The 20,904-nt window shown below is 42.2% G+C and overlaps 1 protein-coding gene across 1 annotated transcript in view; it reads left to right on the top strand.

Annotated features, from left to right (window-relative positions):
* cdan1 (codanin 1) overlaps nt 1-20,904 on the top strand; it is a 103,413-nt gene that overhangs the window by 72,814 nt on the left and 9,695 nt on the right. The window contains exons 17-22 of the mRNA XM_078562917.1: nt 5,843-5,897; nt 7,373-7,506; nt 8,225-8,328; nt 11,026-11,175; nt 12,472-12,535; nt 18,123-18,201. Of these exons, the coding sequence (XP_078419043.1) occupies nt 5,843-5,897; nt 7,373-7,506; nt 8,225-8,328; nt 11,026-11,175; nt 12,472-12,535; nt 18,123-18,201 (586 nt within the window). The remainder of the gene's footprint in view (nt 1-5,842; nt 5,898-7,372; nt 7,507-8,224; nt 8,329-11,025; nt 11,176-12,471; nt 12,536-18,122; nt 18,202-20,904) is intronic.

Below are 20,904 nucleotides of genomic sequence, written 5' to 3'. Positions count from 1 at the left end.
TTTAGTAAAATGTCCTTCACCCCTGTATGATTATGATGGATGTTCAAATCACTGGAACAGAATGCAGTGGTGTCTATGCAGTGGTGTCTTCCAGTTAGTCAATAAAGAGATCAAAGTTTGTGACTAAGAGGCCACTGTTTATTTTTTTTTAAATGTAGGACAATTTGATTACGTACTTGTAAGAATGCCTGTTCTTAAGATCAAGACAGCATTTGGCAGAGTGTGGCATCAAGGACCTTTTAGTAAGTCATTGGGAAGAGCTCTCCACTGGTTGGAGTCATACCAAGTGCAAATGAAGTTGGTTGTGGTGGCTGGAGGTCATTTATCTTAGCCCCAGGACATCGCTGCTGGAGTTTCTCAGGGTAGTGTCCTCGGTCCAACCATCTTCAGTTATTTCAGCAAAGAGCTTCCTTCCATCATAAGGTTAGAAATGGGAATTTTTACTGATGATTGCATAATGATCAGTTCCATCAGAACTCCTCAGATAATGTTGCATAGCGGAACAGACCTCTTTAAGACCTGGACAACATTCAGGCTTGAGATCCAAAGTGGCTAATAACATTTGTGCCACACAATGACCATCTCCAAGAAGAGAATATCTCGACCATATCTCCTGAACATTCAACAGTATTACCATCATAAAATCCCCCATCATCTTCCTGGAGGTCACCATTGACCAGAAATGTAACTGGATCAGCCACATAAATATTATGGTTGCAAGGGCAGGCTAGAGGCTGCACATTCTGTGGTGAGTAGCCCACCTCCTGACTCCCCAAAGCCTGCCCACTATCTACAAGGCACAAGTCAAGAGTGTGATGGAATACTCTCCACTTGCCTGGATGAGTACAGCTCCAATAGCACGCAAGAAGCTTGACACCATCCAGAAAAAAAAAACACTCAATCGGTTGGTGTTATATCCACCACTTTAAACATTCATGTGGGAGGAGGACCCTGGGACAGGCAGATAGCAGCACCTAACATCACAGGAGAAACATAAGTTCATTGGTTGGTGAGAAACTGCTGTTGGGAGGCTCTTCAAGTAGCTGAGAATTAGAAAAGCGCACTTTTTTTAAAAGAAGAGGCTGTTTACATTTAAGTAAGAAAGACAAGCAACAGGAAAATAAAGTGAAGTCGAAGCCAAGTAAAATAAAGTTGCATAAGCAAACCAAAATAAAATAAAATTAACACAAGGGAAGTAAATTGAAGCCATGGCAGACCAGATGTGTAGATGTGCAGTAAGTGTCACCAGCTGCAGAACCTTGAGCTCTGGCTTTGGAGCTCGAGCGGTGGCTCGAGTCGCTGTGGCGCCCGCGAGGCCAAGAGCTATGTGGATAGCACGTTCAGAGAGGTGGTCACACCGCAACTTAGGAGCCTGGAGTTGGAAAGAAAATGGGTGACTGCCAGGCGGTCCAAGAAAATTAGGCAGGTAGTGCAGGGGTCCCCTGGGGTCTCGCTGACCAATCAGTTTTCCATTTTGGATGTTGGTTCCTTGGAGGAGTGCAGTTTTGTGGTACTACAGGCAGCTCTGCTGTACAGGAGGGGAGAAAGAAGAGGGGAAGAGCAGTAGTAATAGGGAATTCTTTGGTTAGAGGAACAGACAGGTGTTTCTATGACCGTAGACGTAACTCAAGTATGGTATGTTGTCTCCCTGGTGCCAGGGTCAAGGATGTCACGGAGCGGCTGCAAGACATTTTTTTTGGGAAATTGTGATCAGCCAGAGGTCGTGGTCCACGTTGGTACCAGTGACTTGGGTAAGAAAGGGGATGAGGTCCTGAAAGCAGACTTTAGGGAGCTAGGAAGGAGATTGAAAAGCAGGACCACTAAAGCAGTAATCTCAGGATTACTCCCAGTCCCATATGCAAGCGAGTATAGAAATAGGAGAATTGAATGAATAAACACGTGGCTGGAAAGCTGGTGTAGGAGGGAGGGCATCAGATTCCTGAGGCGTTGGGACTAGTTCTGGGGAAGGTGGGACCTGTACAACACCTGAGCAGGACTGGGACGAATATCCTCGCAGGGAGATTTGCTAGTGCAGCTGGGTGGGGGGGTGTGGGGGGGTGGTTTAAACTAGATTGGCTGGGGGATGGGAACCTGAAGGCAAATTCAGAGCAGGGAACAGGAGATGGGGAATTAGTGAGTGACTCTGGAACACAAGCGGCACAGATTAAAAAGTGTATAGTGCGGGAATTTGGCAGTGTTAAAAGGTACATATGTAAATGCAAGGAGCATAGTCAATAAAGCCAATGAGCTGAGAGCGCGGATAGACACATGGCAGCATGATATCATCACTAAAACGGAAACTTGGCTTAAGGAGGGGCAAAAAAGGCAGCTGAACATCCCTGGATATAGAGTTTTCAGGCAGGATAGAGAGGGGGATAAAAATGGTTGGGGTGTAGCATTATTGGTTACAGAATCAAATACAGCTGTGAGGAAGAGTGATTTACGAAATGAAGCATCAAATGAGGCCATATGAGTTGAACTCTGAGATAAAATAGGGGCAGCCATATTGCCAGGAGTGCACTATAGACCCCCAAATAGTGGAGGGGAGTTAGAGTAGAAAACACACAGATTTCTGAGTGCAAGAACAATAGGGCAGTAATCATTGGGGACTTCAACTACCCTAATATCAATTGGGGTACGAACAGTGCGAAGGGCACAGCGGACGCAAACTTCTTGAACTACATTCAAGAGAACTTTTTTTAGCCAGCACATAAGCCCAATGAGAGGGGGCACAATTCTAGATTTAGTCTTAAGTGGATGAAGTAGCAGTGGGGGACCATTTTGGAGACGATTACCATAATATAGTTAGATTTAGCATTGTTCTGGAAAAGGACAAAGATAGAACGGGAGTAAAAGTTTTAAATTGGAGGAACACAAATTTTACAAAGCTGAGAGGTGAGATGGCAAAAGTGGACTGCATATGCTATTGGAAGGTAAAACTGTCAAATCAGTGGGAGGAATTCAAAGGCGCGATTCTATGGGCATAGTCTAGACATGTCCCCACAAAAAAAAGGGTGGTACTGCCAAATCTAGAGCAGATTTGATTATCCAGAAGCATACAGGCCAAGATAAAGCAGAAATAGAAAGCTTATGACAGTCACAAAAGACTTAATACTGTGGAAAGCCGAGAGGAGTACAGAAAGTACAGGGGTGAGGTAAAAATGGAAATTAGGAAAGCAAAGAGGATATGAAAAAATATTGGTAGGTAAAATCAAAGAAAATCCTAAGATGTTTTACCAGTACATTAAGAGCAAGAGAATAACTAAGGAAAGGGTAGTAGCCTGTCAGAGATGTACATGGTAATTTGATGCAGAAGATGTGGGCAGGGTTCTCAATGACTATTTTATCTCTGTCTTCACTAAGGAGAGGGATGATGCAGACATTCTAGTTAAAGAGGAGGAGTGTGAAATACTAGGTACAATAAGCATAGTGAAAGAGGGAGTACTGGAGGGACTGGCATCCTTGAAGATGGAGAAATCACCAGGGCCAGATGGGTTGTATCCTCGGCTGTTGAAGGAAACCAGGGAGGAAATAGCGGATGCTGTTATCCAATCCTCGCCGGATACAGGCGAGGCCCCAGAAGATTGAAGGTCTGTGGGTGTTGTACTATTATTTAAAAAGGGTGTGAGGGATAGACCAGAAAATTATAGGCCAGTCAGTCTGACTTCAGTGATGGCCAAATTATTGGAAACAATTCTGAGAGACTGGATAAATTGTCACTTAGAAAAGCACGGATTAATCAAGGATAGTCAGCATGGTTTTGTTCGAGGAAGTAACAAGGAGGATTCATGAGGGTTGTGCAGTGGATGTTGCCTACGTGGATTTCAGTCAGGCAATTGACAAGGTCCCATATGGCAGATTTGTCAGAAAAGTGAGATCCCATGGAATACAGGGGAAGGTGGTGAGTTGGATCCAAAATTGGCTCAGTGACAGGAAGCAAAGGGTAATGGTCAATGGATGTTTTTGCGAATGGAAAACGGTTATCAGTGGTATTCCACAGGGCTCAATGTTGGGGCCCTTGCTGTTTGGTGTATATATTAATGATTTAGACTTAAATGTGGGAGGCTTGATTGGCAATTTGCAGATGACAGAAAAAGTGGCCATGTAGTTGACAGTGAAGAGGATGGCTGTCGACTCCAGAGTGATATTAATGGTTTGGTTGAGTGGGCGGAGAAGTTGCAAATGCAATTCAATCCGGAAAAGCAAGAGGTAATGAATTTGGGGAGGGCAAACAAAGCAAGGGAATACTCAATAAACGGGAAGTTATTGAGAGGCGTTGAGGAAGTGAGAGACCTTGGAGTGCATGTCCACAGGTTCTTGAAGGTGGCATGACAGGTGGACAAGGTGGTCAAAAAAGCATATGGAATGCTTTACTGGGCGAGCTATTGAATACAAAAGCAGGGTTGTAGTGATGGAACTGCATAAAACGCTGGTTAGGCTACAGTTTGTGTACAGTTCTGGTCACCACATTACAGGAAGGACATAATTGCTCTGGAGAGAGTGCAGAGGAAATTTACAAGAATGTTGCCAGGGCTTGAAAATTACAGCAATGAGGAGAGATTGGATAGGCTAGGGTTGTTTTCCTCAGAACAGAGGTCGCTAAGCGGTGACCTAATTGAGGTGTACAAAATTATGGGGGGCCTAGACATGGTAGACAGGAAAGACTTGTTTCCGCTAGCTGAGGGGGTCAATTACCAGGGAGTATAGATTTAAGGGATTGGCAGAAGTATTAGAGGGGACACGAGAAAAAACTTTATCACCCAGGAATCTGGAATTCACTGCCTAAGCTGGTGGTTGAGGCTGAAACCCTCGACTCATTTAAAAAGTACCTGGATCTGCATCTGAAATGCTGTAACCCGCAAGGCTACGGGCCAGGGTGCTGGAAAGTGGGATTATAATGAGCGGCTAGTTTCTTTTTTTCTCTTTTTGGCCGGCACACACACAATCTGCTGACTGGCTTCTTTCTGCACTGTAACTTTTCAATGGTTCTATTGTTCGCTAGCACACAGTGATTGCGGTGTTTACCATTGAAAAGATGCACGGCAGCAACTCACCAAGATTTCTTTGACAGCACCTTGCAAACCTGTGATCACTACTATCTAGAAAAAGGGCAGCATGGGGACACCAACTGAAAGTCCAAGTCACACACCATCCTGACTTGGAAATACATCATCTTTCCTTCACTGTCTCTGGGTCAAGATCCTGGAACTCCCTCTCTAACAGCACAGTGGGTGTATCTAAAACACATTGGCTGGTTCAAGAAGAAGGCTCGCCACCACTTTCTTGAGGGCAATTAAGGATAGGCAATAAGTGCTGACCTTGCCAGTGATGCACGTATCCTATGAAAGAAGAAAAAAAAAAGGGAAGTTGTGAAAAGTTGCAGATATGTGTTATTGAAAGGATGCCAACAATGCAATGATCTCTCCCCTCTCAAAAAATTAAACAATCTTTGCATTTCCTGTCCATTCTGAAATGCAGGAATTTTGTTACAACCTCATTAACATAAATTTTCGTTTCAGTCTAATAGATTCAAAGAAAGGACTGATGATTACACTTTTGCTTATGACTTCTCATGTATTGGTGCTATCATTAACCAAATGGACCGACTATATAGACTTGCTTTCAAAACTGTGCCAAGGCTCTAAACTGGTCAGAGTGATTGATGCTTCCTTTCTGAGAAAGCATCCACTTCTCTGTCTTCCAGGTTACTGGTTCAAATCAGGAAATTCTGGACATAATGTGAAATTCAGTCACGCTGTCGCATTAAAGCTGCCAAAAGGTCAAGTCACTGAGACTGAAGGCGAAACTGAATGGTGCTGTATGATTTTTTTTCTATTTTCAGGATTCTGTTCCATTGGTTGATCAGCAACTGCTCTATCTCTGCTGTCCCTATCTGAGTGAGTATATTTTGGGCATTGGATGATTGGTTAGTAGGAGGAATAAGCGGTAGAAAAATATATAGAGGTTTACTACTTCAAATAAAGCTTGTACTTATCTGATAAAAGCAAAATACTGCAGATGCTGGAAATCTGAAATAAGAACAGAAAATGCTGGAAAAACTCAGATTCAAAACGTTAATTCTGTCTTTCTCTGCACAGACGCTGTTAGACCTGATGAGTTTTCCCTCATACTTATCTGACTGCTTATATGTCGGCCACTAACTATTTAAATGTTTACTAGATCCAAGAGACATTCCTGAGAAGTAAATAGTTGCAAATGTTGTATTGTTACTTAAAAAGGTTGAGAGAGTTACTGAAAACTAAACTTGTTTTTGATTTAACCAATAAACTAAATGTCTAAAGGATTGGGAGCAGCATGGCTTGATAAAGAGGCAAAATACTGTGGCTGCTGAAAATCTAAAATTAAAATAAAATGCTAAAAATATTCTGGAGCATCTGGAGAGAGAAACAGTCAACTTTTCAGGATGCAGATGTTTCCTAGAACAGCATTTCCAGCATTTTCTGTTTTTAAGTCACACTTAACTGACCTGATGTTTTTCAAAGATATTACTAGCATGGAAAACAAGGAACTGGAGTGGAAGTTATGCTCTTTGGTTATTGAAGAGTGATACTTTAATACAATCAGAATAGTACTTTAAAATATCGCAGCTCACCATACTATTGGAAAGCCATTAGACCTCTTGAGAGGGTGCTGTGTGTGGCAACCCAAGTTAATGCATTCTCTGCTATCTAAGATACAAGGAAAGGTTGAAGAAGTTGGTATTTTTTTTTGGGAAAGGAAACTCAATTTTTTTGGAAAGGTATTTTTGTTATTAAATGTCAGCTCTTTTTATTTTTGGTTTCTATCTTATTTTACCTATGAATATCATCTTGTCCCTTTTAGGAACAGGAGTAGGCCTTACTGCCCCTTGAGCTTGTTTCTGCATTTAGTCAGAGCATAGCTGATCTGCATCTTAACTCTAATTTTCCACCTTGGCTCCATATCCCTTCATACCCATACCTGATAAAAAGAAAATCTATTGATCTTTGCCTTTGTCAAGTACGATCCTTGGTTAGAAGACAGGCTCTCAGGTTTTCAGTAAGACAGCTCCACAGGCTATTGCTCAGAGGTGTGTGATGGTGATCTGTGGCGATTTTCTTAATTTAACCCCTTCCCTTCCAGAGTGCTTGGTTTCTGTTAAGTGTCTCCTTGGGAACCATGGAGAATTCAGATCCAAAACTTTACAAAATGCAAACTTGCATGTGTTCTGATATTACATGTATTAGTTTATTGCATTTTATTTACCCACACAGCCTCTACTGACCAGATGGAAATGATTAACTGCCACAGAATATGTGTGTGTTAACTACTAACAATGTGTGCCAGTTAGTGTAAGCCATGACAAGATGTTTCACCCGGTCTTCTGTTGCAGGTGAGTTACGCAAGCTATTGGCTTCCTACGTAGCTGGCAGTGGGGTTAAAAATGGAGGATACATGAGAAAAATCACACCAACTGCTGCAGAGCCTTTAGTACCAACTTTAGCACAATCACAGCAGAGACTCCAGGTAACGCCTTCATCCTTGCGTGCTCAAATCGTCTGTCAAGAGCATGCTCTTCATACTATTTATGTTTCTGTCTCAGAATTTTTCATTTTATATAGACCACCCTGCATATAACCAAATGACACATTCCTGCATAATGTCCATTCAAAGCAGGGTGGACGTATTTCCTTACTTTTAGTGCCTCAGATTGACTGTCGACCAGTAAAGTATCTGTCCTCCCTACATTCTTTCCAATGACTTCTCTTAACCCCTGATAACATAACTCTCTTGCTTTCTAGCACTCTGTTTGGATAATTGTTATTGGAAGAGTGGGGGCTGGCATCTCATGGCTCTTTGCTCAGGCTTGGGTCCGTGAGTTGTCTAGTGCCTGGGTGAATGCTCCTCCATCACAGTATAGAATTGCTTTTCGTACAGCCTTGAATCAAAACCAAAGTCAGTGATGTGCTCCTGCTAGTGGTCACTGAGACCAACTGCAGCACTTCTTCAATGCCACAGTTTAGATTAGCCAAGAGGGAACTAACTTGGTCTGTACGGGCTCAGTGTTACATGGAGCATTGAGTGCAATAACTAATGAGCCATTGGAACAGGCAAACCATTCATTTACATGGCATTATCTTGGTGATTTAACTCCAAGATAATGTACAAGGAGTGTGAAATTTCAAGTAAATGGAGAAGAATTTTACGCTGTGTACTTAATGTTGAGTTTGTGTTTCCTGGTCAGGTAAAGTTGGAGGAGGCTTTTTTTCACAATCAACCACCATCACTTCGCAAAACAGTTGAGTTTGTGGCTGAAAGAGTTGGATCTAACTGTGTAAAGCACATCAAGTGAGTGAAACAAGTCTGTTATTGTTAAATTAAGAATGGTATTTTAATATTGCAGAGAACTTTTTTTTAAAAAGTGTCATATTTCAGGTACCTTCTTTAGGAAATAATGCATTCTCAAATTTCGAATGAAGGAACCTAATAAAATTGAAGTCAGTGGGAATTAGTGGCAGAAGAGCTCTCCATTGGCTGGAATCATATCTAGCACAAAGGAAGATAGTTGTGATTGTTGGAGGCCAGTTATCTCAGCTCAGGACACCACTGCAGGAGTTCCTCATGGTTGTGTCCTAGGCCTAACCATCTTCAACTGCTTCAACAGTGACCTTCCCTCCATCCCAAGGCCAGAAGTGGAGATGTTTACTTATAATTGCAGTTCCATTCACAACTCCTGTTAATGAAGCAAGCTGTTCTCACGTGCAGTGGGAACAATGATCAGGTTTGGACTGATAAGTAACATTTGTGCCACACAAATGCCAAGGCAATGACAATCTCCAACAAGAGAGAGTCCAACCAACTCCCCCTTGACATTCGATGGCATCATCATTGCTGAGTCCTCTAGCATCAACATCCTGGGAGTCGCCATTGACTAGAAGCTCATCCACATTCAGAAAACTCATCAACCAGGATAAATTAGCCCACTTAATTGGCATCCTTTTCCAACACCTTAACTATTCATCATGTGGATAGTACTCCAAGTGGTCTAACCAAGATAAGAGTTCGTGCATGCAATAACTTCCAAAAGGAAATTGGATAAATATTTGGCAGAGAAAAAAATTAGAGGTGCGGGGGAAGAGCAGGGGAGTGGGACTAACTGGATTGCTCTTTGGAATAGCTGGTGCAGATTTGATGGGCCGGATAGCCTCTCTGTGATGTACTATTCTAACCAAGATTCTGTATGTTATTTCTCTGCTTTTCAATGCTATCTATTTAGAAATTAAACCCAATGCTTTGTTTTTTTTAATGGCCTTATTAACCTGTATTGCTACTTTTAGTTATTTGTGTACCTCTACCCCTCTATTTGATTTGGACATTTATTTTCCAAGGTGTATGTGGCTGCCTTATTCTTCCTACCAAAATGTACGACATCACACTTAATATTCTGCAAGTTTTTGAGGTCTCCCATTATTTTGTCATCCTCCTCCTCTGTATTAATTAATTCCAGCCAACCATCCCCCCTCTCCCCCAGCCCCCCAACATACCTTTGGCGTGCACAAGTCTTAAAATTGTAATTCTGATTCTCAAATCTAAATGGTTGATGTAAATTATGAGCAACAGTGGTCTTGGCATTGATCCTTGTGGAACACCACTTCCCACATATAATCAGTAGCCTTAGCTGGCAACTAACTCAGCACATAGAGACTGAATCTTTCCGTCAGTTACAAACTTCGGGAGACATAGATGAGCCAAAAGTGGGATAGTTTTGATGAGCTCATTGTTTAAATAAACAAAAGATACTGCATGTTTTGAGTTCCATATTGTTTATGATTGTGCAGGAACTCAGTGTGGACTCAATGGGCTGAATGGAATCTTTCCATACCATAAATGACTGTAACTCTTATATTAATAAGGTCTTCGAAAATGTACAAGATAAAAGGGAATTGGTTCCATTTAAGATTGTTTACTTCAAATGGAATAGCTTCAGCAATCATGGTCAATTTTTCCTGCAAGTGTTATCACATTTCCCTTTCTTCTGCACTTTTACATAAAACCCTTTGGGATGTTTGCAGCTGGACTTGTGGCAATCAACACCCCTGCATGAGCCATAGTTACCTCCCAAAATACTGATAATTAGCTGTTTTACCCTGATTGATGCAGCCCACTACATGCTATACTAGTTAGCCGATAGGTTATTCACTCAGTTTTACCACTTAGTTTTACCAGTTTGGAATTTTCAGTAGGGAATAACAACTTGCATTTGTATTGCACTTTTCATGTAGGGAAACATTTTGTAATCAGACAATAGTTTATACTGAGCCAAAGAAGGTAATAGAAACAGCACTTTTCAAAACCTCAGGATGTCCCAAAGCACTTTACAGCTAATGAAGATCTTTTTAAGTATAGCCAATGTTGTAATGTAGGAAGTGCAGCAGCCAATTTGCGTACAGCGTGGTCCCATAAACAGCAGTGTGATAATGACCAGATTGATATTGGTCGAGAAATAAATTTTGTCCAGAACAATGGGAAGAACTCCTCTGCTCTTCAAAATAGCACCATGGGATTTTTTATGAGAGGGTTTAATGTCTCATCTGCACTTACACTGCAGTGTTGGCCTCCATGTATGTGGCTGTCTCATTCTTCCTATCAAAATGTACAACATCACACTACTGTGCAAGTTTTTAATGTCTTCCTTTATTTTGTTGCCATCCCCACCCCCGTATTAATTACGTCCGTTTCCACCCCCCACCCTCCAAAAATCTGGCATGCTTAATCTTGAAATTGTAATTGCAATTCTCAGATCCAAATCGTTTATGTAAATTGTGAACAACATTGGTCTCAGAAGTGGAACGCCACAACCCGTGAATAATCAGTAGCCTTAGCTGGCAACTAACTCAGCACACCAAGACTCCCTTATAAACTTGGGGGCGACATTGAGCCAAAACTGGGATATTTTGATGAGCTTTGAGATAGTTTTGATGAGCTCACTGTTGGGAGTGTAACAATGAAGCAAAACTCAATTACTACCTATGCTCCCTTTCCTAGGGCGACTCTGGTATCTGATCTAGTCAAACGCGGGACAACAATGCTACAAAATGCAATGAAGGACGAGAAGATCAACCTACCCGAGCTACTTGAAAGTGTGATCATTGATCTCTGTGAAGAAGGCAGGCAGGCTGTGATCAAAGGCAGAGAGTAAGCATCTCTGAAATTTGAGTGGTGGTGGTTATGTGACAAATATACATGCTCGATGACCTACAGATTGTTTCCTGTTTTGAACAAAAAATTGCAACTCAGGTTGGGGGAAGACGATAGTGTGAAAAAGTATAACATATCAACAACTTGCATTTATATAACATTTTTAACTTAGCAAAATGTCCCAAGGCTCAGAACCTCAGTCTAGTCAGGTGAAAGCATGGTCATCTTTGGCGAAGATGCAGATTGATGAAGACTGGGATGCACTAGATGCTAGCATTGGAGGAGTGCAGAGATCTTCGAGGGTTGCAGGGTTGGAGGAGGTTGCAAAGATGTGTGGGGTAAAGCCATGGAGGGATTTGAACACAAGGATAAAAATTTTAAAATGGCCCACGGACATTAACAGGACTGAAAAATATCCTTTGTTGAAATCAGTACCCTTTTCATTATTTCTGACCATGTGGGGATCATTCTTCCATCTTCACACTTTGATTTAGGTTATGGCTGTGACTGAGAACCCTCTTAAAAATCTTGCAAATTGGCATTTGAGACCAGCCCAGGGGAGATGCATGAACAGAGAAATACCCCTACCATCTAAGTCCTCCTATCTGGCCTCCTTTCATCTAGTGTTTTGATGTGTGCTTTGCCTGAAAGAGTGGTTGAAGCAGATTAAATAGTAAGCAGCTTTCAATACGGAATTGCAAATATCCTTAAAAAGGAAGCATTAGAAAGCTATGGGGCAAGAGCAGGAGAGTGGGACTAATTGGGTAGCTCAAAGAGCCAGCAGAGGCACAGTGGGCTGAATGGAACCTTTGTGTGTGTTTCCATAAACGTGTCCATTGGTTATATCACTAGGGCACCCAGCTCTGATCTGAGGTGAAGCCTAAAGTCTTTTTCCCCACTTCATGAGGAAATAATTGTAATGATGTGCAGAGACAGGCAACTACTCACTATCTCTAATTGACTATTCATTTCATTCAGTTATGTAATGCAAACTGACTTTGTTCCTCCCATAATCAAATATATATCACTGGATTAGATGACCTATTGTTGATTCAGAATTACTGTTGCTGCTGTCTTAGATGAACATTTCATGCATTCTTCCATCCTGTGTTTTCACGGACGCACCCAGAAGTTCTGGGGGGCTGCGATTGGAGGCTTTGCCTGAGGGCTCAGGGTTTCTATCATCATGTCATAAGATATGGCTCAGCCATCCCTCTATCTGATGTTAAAATTCAAATTTGGATTTTGAAAGTATTCTTTAAGTAAAATATTTCTCTCTTTTTACCTTTTCAGATTCTGTGGCAGAAAGGGACCAGAAGCAATTCAAGTTCTGCTTCCAGAAGAGACATCTGCCTCGGTTAAATTTTCAGATTTTCTGTTTAGACACAGCCCCCCACTTGCCTTATCCTGCATCCCTGGGGTTGGTGGGTGGGGAGCCCTTCCTATCTCCGGCCCATGGTCCGCAAAAAGATTGCTGCTCTCCAACTCCATGCATACCTCCCATTAACACGTATCTGACTCATTTCAGTCCAGCTTTCATCCAACCCAAAACAGAGACTGATAGTCACCAGAGATCTTGGATGACTGAAACCATAGAAATTCTTAATATCCCCATAAGCATGAGGTAGGTTCCTAATGTAAATGCTAACTACAGCCAGTTGAAGACTGCCAGGGGATGCAGTGCAGCTGCCTTTACCAGCAAATTCTAAAGAATTGGATAAGAATTGGAAATGGCAAAAAGTTTATTGAGGGTTAATGAAGGATTATGCAATGTGATGAGCTCGACACCCGAGGCCTCCCTGATGGATAGCAGTGAACATTGTTTGTATATATTCTCGTATTGGATGTGCTTTTTCACCATTATCCATAATTCTCAAAACTTTTGCTGCCTGCTGTTGTGAGCATGCCCCAGCTGGAACTTCCTCCAGCTAAACATTGGCAAGATCATAGCTTTTCCATTGGGATCTTAGCAGGTACTGCACTCCTTGGTCACTTATTCCTTTCTCCCGCCCTGGCCACTTGCCTGAACCGGATGGTATTCTCTGGTGTTCAAACACTACATCCAGTTCATCACCAAAAGCACCCACAACCACTTTTATTATCTCACCTAGCAGATAGTGAAGTTCTCAACCACACCATCCCCTTCATTGCACCATAGAATCATACAGCACATAGAGGCCATTCAGCCCATTGTGTCTGTGCTGGCTTTTTGAGACAACTGCCTAATTAATTCTATTCCTCTGCTCTTTCCTCCTAACCATCAAGATGTTTCCTAGTCAAGTATTTATCCAGTTCCATTTTTAAGTTACTGTTGAATCTGCTTCCACCACCCTTTTGACAACACATTCCAGATCACAAATGGCTACGTAAAAATAATTTTCATTACTTTTGCCAGTTTTCTTAAATTTCTGTTCTCTGGTTCTCTGACCCTTCTGCCAGTGGAAATAGTTTTGATTATAACTCCTCCCATTGACTGGAAACGTGTCAGGTGCAGTTGCGCATGAGCACTCGGCCCACCTGGTGGCCACTGATGTGCAGTTGACCTTGACGCCTTTCCATTTGGCATAAGAAGCATCATTGGCACGCACATAGCTGCAGAACATCAAATCCCACTTAAGATTTCTTTATTATTGGGGAAAACTTGTTGAACTCGCAATGCACCGCAGATATATGAAATGGGAATAGTGATTGCAGGTTTAAAGAACAGTCTTCTGAAGCAAGTTGGAAAGGTTTCGTGGTGACAATTCCCAGCTAATGGGGCACTTAAGCCCAGGTCTTGAACACTACATTGGGTGGTGATTTTTTAAAAATTTATTATCATTTGTGTAAATATTTGTAGAAAATAGAATAAATCCTTTGGCGAACATCAGCAAAAAGTCTAGTTTAAAAAAAAAAGCAATACCCTGATGTATTTCTGATGAGCATTTTAATAATGTTTGACAAATGAACAGAACATTTGGGGAACAGTCAATCCTAACATTGTTTTAATTTACTGCCTAATACCAGGTTTCAGTTTGCATTTCAAAACTTAATTTAGCATGTCTGTCTAGTTGCAAATGATAAAATCACAGACTGATTCACCGTGACTGACACTGTATATGTGTATGTGTAGGATGTGCTCCCCTAGTGTTGCAACACAAATAAACACACCCTATCAACTCTTATCAAACCACTTAAAATTTTGAAAATTTTAATCAAATCTGACATTATCCTTCTCTGCTCTCAAGAGAACAGCCCCAGTTTCTCTAGTCTCCCTATGTAACTGAAGTCCCTCATCTCTTGAACCATTCTGGTAATGCTTCTGCATCCTCTCCAAGGCTTCGACATCCTTCCAGAGGTTGCACAGAATTTTCCAAAATAATCCAGTTGGGGTCAAACCAGTAATTTATAAATGTTTAGCATGACTTCCTCCTTTTGGACACGAGAGTGTTTCCCAGGTTGTACTCTACATTAACTCCAACTCATTACAAACTTTCTACATGTCTTTTTGATGTGGAATGTGTGCGAGATCACAAAGAAGTGCAGCCTACTTGCTGCGACAGGGTTAGACTGCCATTGGTTGGTGGTGCTTTGCCATTTTTGGTATCTGTTAAGAACAGTTTTTATTCGTGCCTTTAACTTCTCCCCATTGTGTCTAAATCATCACTCACTCACTTTGTTACCTCTTCTCTGCTGTGCTCCTTCTCTCAGAAACATAGAAAATAGGAGCAGGAGCAGGCCATAAGGCCCTTCGAGCCTGCTCCGCCATTTCATGTTGATCATGGCTGGTCATCCAACTCAATAGCCTGCTCCTGCTTTCTCCCCATGTCCTTTGATCCCTTTCGCCCCAAGAGCTATATCTAACTCCTCCTTAAAAACATACAATGTTTTGGTCTCAACTACTTTCTGTGGTAGCGAATTCCACAGGCTCACCACTCTCTGGGTGAAGACATTTCTCCTCATCCCAGTCCTAAATGGTCTACCCCGTATCCTCAGACTGTGACCCCTGGTTCTGGACTCCCCCACCATTGGGAACATCCTTCCTGCATCTACCCTGTCTAGTCCTGTTAGAATTTTATAGGTTTCTATGAGATCCCCCCTCATTCTTTTGAACTCCAGTGAATATAATCCTAATTGACTCAATCTCTCCTCATATGTCAGTCCTGCCATCTCAGAAATCAGTCTGGTAAACCTTTGCTTCACTCCCTCGAGAGCAAGAACATCCTTCCTCAGATAAGGAGACCAAAACTGCACACAATATTCCAGGTGTGGTCTCACCAAGGCCCTGTATAATTGCAGCAAGACATCCCTGCTCCTGTCCTCTAATCCACTCGCTATGAAGGCCAACATACCATTTGCCTTCTTTACCACCACCTGCATGCTTACCTTCAGTGACTGGTGTATGAGGACACCCAGGTCTCGTTGCACATGCCCCCCTCTCAATTTATAGCCATTCAGATAACCTGCCTTCCTGTTTTTGCTACCAAAGCGGATAACCTCATATTTATCCACATTATACTGCATCTACCATGCATTTGCCCACTCACTCAGCTTGTCTAAATCACACTTCCCCAAGGGGCCTCACACAACTAGATTGCCAATTATTCCTTTCTCATTACACAATACCCAGTCTAAGATGGCCTGTTCTCTAGTTAGTTCCTCAACACATTGGTCCAGAAAACCATCCCGTAAACACTCCAGGAATTCCTCCTCTACGGTATTGTTACTAATTTGATTTGCCCGATCTATATGCAGATTAAAGTCACCCATAATTACAGATGTTCCTTTATTGCATGCGTCTCTAATTTCCTGTTTAATGCCATTCCCAACACCACCACTATAGTTTGGGGGTCTATATACAACCCCCACTCACTTTTTTTGCCCCTTAGTTTTTCTCCGCTCTACCCACACAGATTCCACATCGTCGGAGCTAATATCTTTCCTCACTATTGCGTTAATTTCCTCTTTTAACCAGCAATGCAACTCCACCGCCTTTTCCTTTTTGTCTGTCCTTCCTAAATACTGAATACCCCTGGATGTTCAGTTCCCATCTCTGGTCACCCTGCAGCCATGTCTCCATAATCCTGACTATATCATAGCTGTTTACATCTATTTGTGCAGTTAATTCACCCACCTTATTGTAAATGCTCCTCGCGTTAAGGCACAAAGCCTTAAGGCTTGTCTTTTTAACATTACTTGTCCCATTCCCACTATTTTTCACCGAGGCCCTGTTTGATTCTTGCCCTTGATTTCTCTGCCTATCGCTTTTCTTATTCCTCTTTCTGTCTTTTGTTCTTGTCCTTGATTCCCCCTCCTCTGACTCCTTGAATAGCTTCCTATCCCTCTGCCATTTTAGTTTAAACCCTCAACCACTCTAGCAAAAATTTCCTAGGACATCATTCCCGGTCCTGCCCAGGCGTAACCCGTCCAGTTTGTACTGGTCCCATCTCCACCAGAACCGGTCCCAATGTCCCAGGAATCTGAAACCCTACCCCTCACATCTCTTCAGCCACGTATCCATCCAATATATCCTGCTATTTCTACTTTGACTCGCACGTGGCACTGGTAGTAATCCTGAGATCGCTACCTTTGAGGTCCTACTCTTCAACTTACTTCCTAACTCCCTGTATTCTGCTTTTAGGACCTCCCCTTTACCAGTGTTGTTTGTACCAATGTGTAGCATGACTACTGGTTGTTCACCCTCCCCCTTCAGAATGTCCTGTAGCCGCTCTGAGACATCCTTGATCGTAGCGCCAGGGAGGCAACATACCATCCTGGAGTCTCGTTTGTGGCCACAGAAATGCCTATCTATTCTCCTTACAACTGAATCCCCTATAACTATTGTATTCCCACACTTTTTACTCCCCTCCTGTGCAGCAGAGCCAACCGTGGTGCAATGAATTTGGCTGTTGCTGCTTTCTCCTGAGAGGCCATTCCCCTCGACAGTATCCAAAGCGGTATATCTGTTTTGCAGGGGAATAGCCACAGGAGGTTCCTGCACTGCCTGCCTAGTCCTCTTGCTCTGCCTGGTGGTCACCCATTCCCTTCCTGCCTGTGGACTCTTAGCTCGCCATGTGACCACCTCTCAATATGTGCTATTCATGATACTCCATCTTGCGGATGCTCCACAGTGTCCCCAGCCGCCGCTGCAGCTCTGAAACCCGGGCTTCCAGGAGCTGCAGCTGGAGACACTTCCCACATACATGCCTGCCCTGGGCACTAGAAACGTTCCCGGCTTCCCACATTGAGCAGGAGGAGCACACCACGGCTTTGAGCTCTCCTGCCATGACTTACCCCTTTAAATTAAATTAAACCTTTTGGAAGATGCTTAATATTAAATAATATCAATTACTCTAGGGCCCCCCTTCTCTGCTCTTGTTGTTACAGAATATAGCCCTTATAAACAATGAACCACAAAATAAGACCTTAAAAACTATAAGCGATAAAAGTGTAAATACTTAACCGACCATACTCATGGTACTCAAAGGATCACCTCATTCCCTCCTCACCTCCTCCCTCAGTCACCAAACTCCAACTTAAGCACTCTGCTGCAGCCCAAAGCAGCACTCCAGTGCAGACAGTCAGCACTGTAAGATGGCCTGTTTTTATACTCCTCTGAATCTAGCCTCTGAAAACCTGTTTAAGTCAGTTATCTAATTAACTAATTGTAGCTGCAAGCAGAGCCTGTAGAAACCCTGTTTTAAAGCTGACCTAAAACCCACCACCTTCCAACCCAAACAGCAACTTTTAGTTAATAAATTAAAGAAAGACTAGACTTTAGATAGAAATTAACCCTTAAATTCCCTCAGTCACCGAACTCCAACTTAAGCGCTCTACTGCAGCCCAAAGCAGCACTCCAGTGCTCTCGGTGTTGCCCCTCCCCTGCCCGCTTTGTAAAGCATTTGCTTTTCTGCTATTTGGATCAATTGTGGTATTTGTAAGTAATTACGCTTTTTTTTTAAAAGGTGCTGAGTACAGCCGAAGGTATTGCAAGCCGCCTTGCTACCGAGAAAGCTTGTATGTGGCTTTCCACCAATGTCACAGGTACAAAGAAGCATAACCTTAAAATATCAGCTTCTTGTGCAGGATCACTAGAAACTCATTGCAGCTGCAACATGCAGTACTGACGTCCCCACAGTGCTCACAGCTATGCTGAGTGCAAGAAATGGTTTCTTCAGCAATTTAAGAATGCTGTCAGGGTAGATCAGGAAATTGGGTGTCAGGAGATTGTAGATCAGGTGCAAATAATTTTTTTTTGGCAACCCAGCCTCTCAATGATGAAGCTCATAGCAAAGGGTGGGGGGGGAAACAACTTATTGGAGTAGGACCTGTGAGAATTCCTCTGTGTCCTCTCATCCTTTTGAATGCAAGTATCTTGTAGGAAGAGTAAAGTAACAGTTAGAGATGGTGCTTTAGGCACTACAGGCAAGGGGATAACTAAAAGATGTAAAATAATTCAATCAAGAAAGAGAAATAAATGAGAGAAAAACATTTGAGTTCTCCAGCCAAATATGTGTTCTTCATGCAAATGCACAGAGTATAAGGAGCAAATTAAATTGCAGGCACAAATTCAACTTTGAGGGTATGATGACATCCATTGCTGAGACATGGCTGTCGAATAGTTAAGTTATAAGGTCTACAGATAAGGGAGGGAAACTAATAGAAGGGAAGGAGTAGCCTTAGTGATTAAGTGTGAAATTGCTTCAATGATGAGAGATGATATAATGACATGTAAGCAGGCAGTGGAGACTTTATGGGTAGAATTAAGAAATAGAAAAGATTTTAAGACCGCAGTGAGAGTTGTGTTTAGGCCCCATGGAAGCAGCTGTGAAGTGATAATTATATAAACGAGAAGATTAGACAAGCATGCAGCAAAAGAGTGCTTTTAATGGGGGATTTTAACTTTCATACAGAATCTCTCAGTGCAGAAGAGGCCCTTCGGCCCATTGAATCTCCACCGACACAGATTGGAATAAACAGACTAGCTTGTGTCAGAAATATATACATTTCTTGAATATATTCAGTATGGTGTTCAGAAACAGTATATCCTCGGACCAACAAGGAGGCATGCTTTTTATTATGTTTAGTAATAGACAGGTTTAGTTAACAGCAACATCTATCAAACAGGGATCTCAATATGATCAAATTCAAGGTTGTTTTTGAAAGGAGAAATGCAAAGCAACTACAAAGATTCTAGATTTAGATAAGGCTGACTTCAGTGGGATGAGACAGAGACTTGTCCTCAGTAAACTGAGCAAATCTGATACTGGGTAAATGTATAGAAGATCAGTGGATTCTGATCTGGTACTAAAAAAAGAGTTTGACATAATCTAGAACCTAGAGCTCTGCCTGCCAAAAAAAATTCAGCTGTGGATGATTAAAGAGGCAAAATTTACCAAACTAGCGAAGATCGTGGCAATTGGGAGAGAGACAAACAATACCAGAAAGTGACAAAACAAATAGTAATAGCTACAAAACGGGAGTATGAAGAGAAACTTGTAAGGGATATCAAAATCAAAATGCACATCTTTTACAATTTGGAAAAAGAGGCTGATCAGCAGCATCGTGGGCCATTGAAAGCTGCAACAGTGATATAAATGAAAATAAGGAAATGACAGGCATATGAAATACTTTATGTGGGGCTGAGGAGGTTAGAGGTAAGGAAGGGGAAGGCCATGAGAGATTTGAAAAGATGACGAGAAATTTAAAATCAAGATGTTGCTTAACAGGGAGCCAGTGTAGGTTAGTGAGCACGGGTGATGGGTGAATGGGGCTTGGTGCGAGTTTGGACTCGGGCAGCAGAGTTTTGGGTGGCATCAAGTTTATGGAAGGTCGAATGTGGGAGGCTGAACAATAATGTCTTAAAATAGTCATGTCAGGAGGTAACAGAGTCTTGAATGAGGGTTTCAGCAGGACATGAGCTGAGGCGAGGGTGTGGTTGAGTGATTTTACAAAGGTGGAGACGGGTAATCTTGGCAACGTCGTTGATGTGTGGTCAGAAGCTCATCTTGGTGTTAAATATGACACCAAAGTTGTGAACAGTCTCGTTCAGCTTCAGCCAGTTGTCATGGAAAGTGATGGAGTCGATGGCTAGAGAGCAAGCAAAGTAACAGTAATGAAGAAAATATTGGCACTAAAGAGTGACCAGATGGTTTCCATTCCAGGGTTTTAAAGCAAGTAGTTAAGAGTATTGTTGATCCCTTAACTATAATCTTCTTGATTCCGGGATCGTTCCTTTACATTGAAAATTGCACACCACTTCACAATTTAAGAAAGATGAGAGGGGTAATCAAGGGAAAAATAACCTGTTGTTTGGAAATTACTGAAGTGAGGACAGAGTGACTGAATGCCTAGAACATTTTCAGCTGATCAGAGAGAGCCAGCATGGATTCCTAAAGGATAGGTCATGCCTGACAATTCTGATTTGAATATTCAGTGAAGAATGACTCAATAATAGACCGGGAAATGTCTACAGATGTTATTTATGAAGGCTTCCAGAAGGCATTTAATAAAGTTCCTCATCAGAGACTGGTCATGGAATTGAAGGCAAGTTATTGACCTGTTAGGAAATTGACTGAGAGGCAGAAGATGGAGAATAGTGATTTTGGATAGGTACCCTAACTGGCAGGATATGACAAGTGTCCCACAGGGTTCTGTGTTGGGGCCTCAACTGTTCACCAGATTTATTAACCATTTAGATGATGGGATAGAAAGTCTCATATCCAAATTGTTAGTGACATATAGGGG

Source organism: Cetorhinus maximus, chromosome 18 (genome assembly GCF_964194155.1).
Source record: "Cetorhinus maximus chromosome 18, sCetMax3.hap1.1, whole genome shotgun sequence".
Lineage (NCBI taxonomy): Eukaryota > Metazoa > Chordata > Chondrichthyes > Lamniformes > Cetorhinidae > Cetorhinus > Cetorhinus maximus.
Note: the sequence above shows the minus strand (reverse complement) of the source record. Positions and strands in the feature narration are given on the sequence as shown.